We start from the raw sequence: 6000 nt of genomic DNA, 5'->3' as shown, positions 1-6000 counted from the left end.
TCTGTCATTTGCAACCCCTATTTAATGTACAGCGCTGCATAATATGTTGGTGCTATATAAATACTGTTCAATAATAATAATAAAATAAAAAGTACTTCAATATGTGGCCATGGCAGCTTCACAGAAATGTATTGGATCTGTCAGTGATACATGATAAGAAAACATGACAGTCTTCTGACTTGACATCAGGAGACACAGACGGCTTACTCCTGTGTCCATCAGTGGGTCATGGTTCCCTGAAAATTACTGGTATTCACAGTGGAAGGCCTCATTCCCACAGAATCAGAATACCACAAAGCATGGTAACGAAAAACCACCTGTGTGGCTCTCCGTTGTGATGCTGACCCTTTTTATTACAATAAATGAAGCAGTGCACAAAGATGAACAGAAATGTGTGTAGCAGTGTGCTGTAAAAACTGCAGTGCAATGTATAAGTAGGAATATTTACTCTCTGTGCAATGTCTGATAACCTTGCAATATGCACACTATGTCAACTGGGAACGAGCCCTAGGAAATTTTATCATGTACACGGACATCTCTAGAATGAGCCTCTTCATACGGGAAAACAGGTTACTGTTTATTTGAAGGCCACCCCCTGTGAACTACTAATAATCTTTATTGCTCCCCACACCTCCATAATTAATGCAAAATACCAGGCGCATACCCTGGCTATGGAAGGGCATGAGTCCTACTCATATGATGCAGTGCCCATGTCTATCAGCCATATGGCTGAGCCTGAGCATTGTCACCTGGGGGTCAACGTCACCCATCTTCCCAGGTCTTCACGCCAGCCAACTATGTCTCTAAGCCCCACTGTCACAAACACAACATGAGATCCATATTGGCAGCAACCCTAAAAAAACTTTTGGCTTTGGGAGAAGATAAATCAGCTTTTCTGACATGGAAGATTATGCTGAGCTAAATCTACTGGTAACATTTGTGAAGGAAAACTATATTAGTGAGATTTACTTCAATTTCCATGCAAGTATAAGTGATTTAAAATAAGCAGCATTTCGGTGATGTGATGAAAATGGTTTTCTAAAGATAGGCTTTGGGAAAAAAATGGTTTTCAGTTTCAATTTACTGACTGTCACAGTATTAGGCCAGCAGCAGACATGAACATTTGGAAGCTTGTTTGCTGAGACCCCTGTCAATGTGTCTTTCCAGAAAAAGAAAATTACATATTACCGCCTTCTAGAACACTGGATTATTGTGACATCTGGGGACTTGTATTTTGTACTGAGAAAAAAAGGTTAATCCTATGTAGTACATATAAATCACCAAATTACTTTAAAGAGAACTAGTCACGATTGGGCTTATGCAAAAATTTGAATATTCTTTTTCATATTTTTTATATTCTTTTTTAAACCCTTTTATAAAAAAAATAACTTTTATATATATAACTTTTATATTTGTCCTTTTTTAAAGTGGAATTGTAGTTCTGCCTTGATCAGGCAGGTCTTTACTGCAGAAAGGGACAGGTGATGTCCCTTCTGCAATATACTGTAATTACTTACCTGTTTGCTGTCTTCTTTTACAAAAGAAGAATGCCAGAACTCCTGGCTCAGCCAATCAAGATGGCCGAAGATAACACCCTAGAAGAGAAGAGAAAGAAGATGGTGGCACCTGTGACAGAACGCGAACAGGGGAGTGAAAATAAAAAAACGCATTCAGGCAGGTGTGTTTATTTTATTGTGGAATGGACATCACACGTCTCTTCTGCAATAAAGGACCTGTCTTATTACAATTTGTTTTTACTTATGTTTACTTATTTTGAGCCTGGCTATCCATCTTAAAACCCATATCCTAGCTTCTGATTCTGTCCCTCTTACTATGCAATGATGTCAGTGTTCCTCTTGGTAGAAATACATTGTAAAAGCAAGGTACCATAGTTGCATCTTCCTCAGGGGTGGTCCTATTTCCCTGCACTCACGTTTCTACAGTCTTCTTAATTGAGCATCACTGGGCATCATTCAGCCTAGAAGACCTTATGGATTACACCCCTGTGTCCTCAAAGAGCTGGGATAATTTCAAAGCCATTGTTTCTAATTTTTAGAGACTGTTTAAGCACTGGCATAGTACCAGTGGATTGGCTAAAGACCAATGTGGTACCTGTCTTTGAAAATGGCCCAGTAAATGGAAGTACATTTTCATTATTAGGAAATACAGGCTGGTAAGTGTAACTATAGTTAGAAAGGTTCTAGAAAGTTTGATAAAGAACCACATAAAAGAGTTCTACTAGAAATGTACTCTCTTTTTATGAGGAAGTAAGTAAACAGGTGGATAGTGGAATAGAAGTTGTACTTAGACTTTGCTAAAGCATTTGACACTGTACCCCGCAGACGGTTAATATGCAAGTTAGGGTCAATAGGTTTAGAAAGTTCAATTAGTAAATGGATAGAGAACTGGCCTAAAGAATGCATCAAGAGAGTTGTGCTTAATGATTCATACTCTGAATGGTCTAAGGGTATTAGTGGTGTACCCCAGGGTTCAGTGTTGGGACCTTTAATTTAGTCTGGGATTAGACTGAAAACTGGCTTATATCAGACAAATCACCACAATTCTTACTTTATATGAAGTGTACACACCCTTATATAGAAAGTAAAAATGTATTTTTTCTTTTCATAAAATGCTTTTTTTTTAATGGTTAAGCCCCTCCTCTTTTGTCTTTAACGCCTCAGCCGTAAAGACTAAATGGGTGTGCAGAGCCTCCTGGGATACATATGTCACGCGCTCCTTCTGCGCATGCCTGAAGACGACTGGGCATGCACAGAAAAAGTTTTTCAGTCACTAAAAAAAAGGTGTCAATCTCACGCATGCGCAGTAAGATTGGCATTTGTTTTTACTATTACAGCAGGCTACGTCATCCAATTTCACGCCCCGCGCAGTGCTAAATTCGGTAACATAGCCAGAGGACAGAAAAAGAAGAAGAAAGATGGCAGCACCCGGAGCTTCCGCAGTCATGATGAAGCCAGAAACCAGGACAGCGTAGGACCATATGGAAGACAGCTCCAGAGGGATCAAGAGATCTGAGGAAGTAAAGGTAAGTGATTTTGCTTTGGTTCCGCTTTAAGGCTAAAAGCAATCAGGTTGATAAGTGAATACAAACAGTATATAGAAGCAAGGAGGTGAACAGAATACCTGTTTCATAGTCCAGATGTGTTTGCACACTGCACTGCACCTCATTTCCACTTATCGCTGGATTTGAGGTGGCAGGTAAGTCAGTTATTATTTAACTTGAATAATGATGTAACTGGGTGTAAGTATGTGAAAAGTGGAAAAACCAAAAGATAAACTGCATTCACCAGCATCCCTCTATTAGAAGAAAAAAACATGGAATGATAAGAAAATAGGACTAATAGCTCAGGAAGTAGGTTGAGAGCAATTGTAGGACCTTAAAAATAAATTCAAAGGCATGTAAGGTCTTAAATCTGTAAGATCAGCTATAAGCAGCTGCCAAATGTGTTTTTGAATTTAGAAATTACCTTGGGCACCTCATGCTTGCCCTCTCCAAAGAACAGAATGCTCAACAGAAAGCTGTCTGTACCGCCAGCATAAGTATTACGAATGATCATTTTGGTGGCAATACCTGCAAATGTGATTTAGCATAAGAAAATTATTTAAATGACAGCTGTAAGACGGTCTCACTCGAGTTTCTGTATCTGCCCTTTAAATTAGTGTGAAGTTTCACTCTTTAGACCTAGAGTTGTGTTTCCTATATTGTTAAATAACTGAAACACTCAGCCGGGTGAGACTCTGATGTAATGGGTACAGCCTTTAAGACCCAAATGTTAAAACTGAACCATCAGAGTGACAGAAGAATTCAGAAGAACTCAGCTTGCAAGAGGGATTTTTGGATGGAACCATCTCCTAGTAATGCAAAGTATTTGAGAAGAATTTTATTTGCTAAGTTGAGATTTGTTTTTTATTTCGTTTCCCCAGCCCCTGATGCTCCCTACACACACTGGAAACAAACAGTCTTTTATCTGGAGGATTACCTTACAGTTAGAAGAGGGGAAGAGCTCTTTGGAACAATATCAATGAAACCAAATGCTAAAAACATTGTAAGTCCTTCTTCAGTCTTCTTGTTTATTTATTAATCTGATGGTCACTTAATCTAACTGTCTTTTATAAGAAATATGTGTTCCTATACAATAAACCACACAAGGTGCTACGTAAAGTGGACTTACTACTAATATATTTGGATGTTCAAAAATTCACGAACCCGAGTTTTCCTTTCTAGCCTTTGCCTTTGTCTTATACATGGCCATGCTGGCTGTGGGCAAGTGTAAACTGATTTACTAATACTTCTTTTTTCCATGACCTCAGCAATATATATTCTCCCAGTGCAGTTCTCAGATCTCCAGTAAATTCTAAAATCTACATTAAGTGATCGGAAGTCTGTACAGTGGGATACAGAAAACAATAAAATCATGGCAGGGAATTTAAGCCTTCCTGACAACATCTAAAACTAAATAAAATATTTGCCTGGACCCCCACTATCCAGACAAGTCGAAAGAGGAGATACAAGCAGAGCCATTAAAAAATTGCAGGATTTCATAGCAACCTATCAAAGTGATGTCAATGAAAGATACATTTTGATTGATTGCATTGTTGAACATAGTTTACCTAAGTTATACTGTATTTCAATTTATGGTACCACTGTCATTATAACAATATTGTGGCATTTTAGAGAATCATTGTATTACCGGTACATTTATTTCTATAGTTTAGAGAAAAACTCTACCTAATAATACCATAGCAAAATTGAACAGCCCATTAAAAGATACCATAACCCAGCTTTTGCTGAAGTTTTTACCCTCAATCCAGAGATATCTGCCACAGTACTTTTTACTGCCACAAGATGTCCTCAGTCTTATGGTCAGTATTACTTATGTCCTATGATCCCAGGGTATCATGGACCCACCCCAGTCCTTCACTGGTTACTTTCTCCTATCAACATTTTTTTGGTCAGCACATTTATTTATTGGCTCCGTGTTCTGCTTCTTTCCTTCATATTCCTATCCATCGGTACTAATACCAAGTCTTATTTATGTACTGCAATGTTTGCATTTAAAAAAATCAATTTATTGATGTAATAATGATCTAACTGCTGCTAGAATTTGGGCCTGGAGTGATTTTTAATACGATCACTTTCACAGAGGAGGGGCTTATTTCTCCTTTGTAGGGGTCCTATGATTATAGAGTGACACCAGTTCTATATATGAATGCAGGTGCCCTATGTTTCCTCAGCAGCTTATTTGTCCTCGCAGTCTGATCCTCTTATGCAGATGAAGGCAGTGTCACCTGCCAGAGCTACATTATCCCTGCTGCTTGCTGCTGATCAGTATGCAGGCTGCAGAAAGAGAACGACTTCTCACTGCTGGCACTGCCACTCTTTCATGGCGCTTCCTCCACAAATGCTAATATACCTCATTTGTCATGCTGATCTCTAACTAGAAGGAAATATGTTATTTTAAAAAACATTTATATTGTCTCTCTGTCAGATAAAAAACTCAGTACCTTGCACTTCTCCCTTAGTCCATGATTAAAGCTGAACTCCAGGTGAAAAGCTAAACAGGGTATTGAAGTACATGTATGGGGGCTGTTATACCTGCCGCAAGATTTGGTATTTTGTTCAGCTGCTTTTGTGCCAGACAGGACAGAAAACCAATGCAAACCTTAACTAGAACCCCCAAACTGGTGTGGGGGTCTCCTAATATTCACATCAGACCCTGAGAAGCAAGAGAAAAAGAAGGGGAGAGTAGTGAGTATGCGACCCCCTTTCTTGTGCCATACCAGGCCATATGCTTTTCAGAAAAAAAGGGCCACCCAGCAAAGCCTCCCCCTTACCTTGCTGTAAAGCAAGGGTGTCATACTCTGGCCCCCAACGTCTTTTTTTTTTGGCCCTCAAAGGAATACTAAAAATAAACTGCAGCTGGCCCGCCACTGCATTGAAATAGTGCCGCTACTACAATTCCTGGCATCACTCGCGTCCAT

General features: G+C 39.2%; 1 protein-coding gene across 2 annotated transcripts in view; it reads left to right on the top strand.

Annotated features, from left to right (window-relative positions):
- The window catches only part of PRMT8 (protein arginine methyltransferase 8), an 87032-nt gene that overhangs the window by 78901 nt on the left and 2131 nt on the right, over positions 1-6000 (top strand). For both annotated transcript variants that reach the window (XM_072400380.1, XM_072400382.1), the window contains exon 9: positions 3943-4064. In XM_072400380.1, coding sequence (XP_072256481.1) covers positions 3943-4064 — 122 coding nt within the window. The remainder of the gene's footprint in view (positions 1-3942; positions 4065-6000) is intronic.

Source organism: Pyxicephalus adspersus, chromosome 2 (assembly GCF_032062135.1).
Source record: "Pyxicephalus adspersus chromosome 2, UCB_Pads_2.0, whole genome shotgun sequence".
Classification (NCBI taxonomy): domain Eukaryota; kingdom Metazoa; phylum Chordata; class Amphibia; order Anura; family Pyxicephalidae; genus Pyxicephalus; species Pyxicephalus adspersus.
This window is presented reverse-complemented; position numbering and strand designations above follow the sequence as displayed.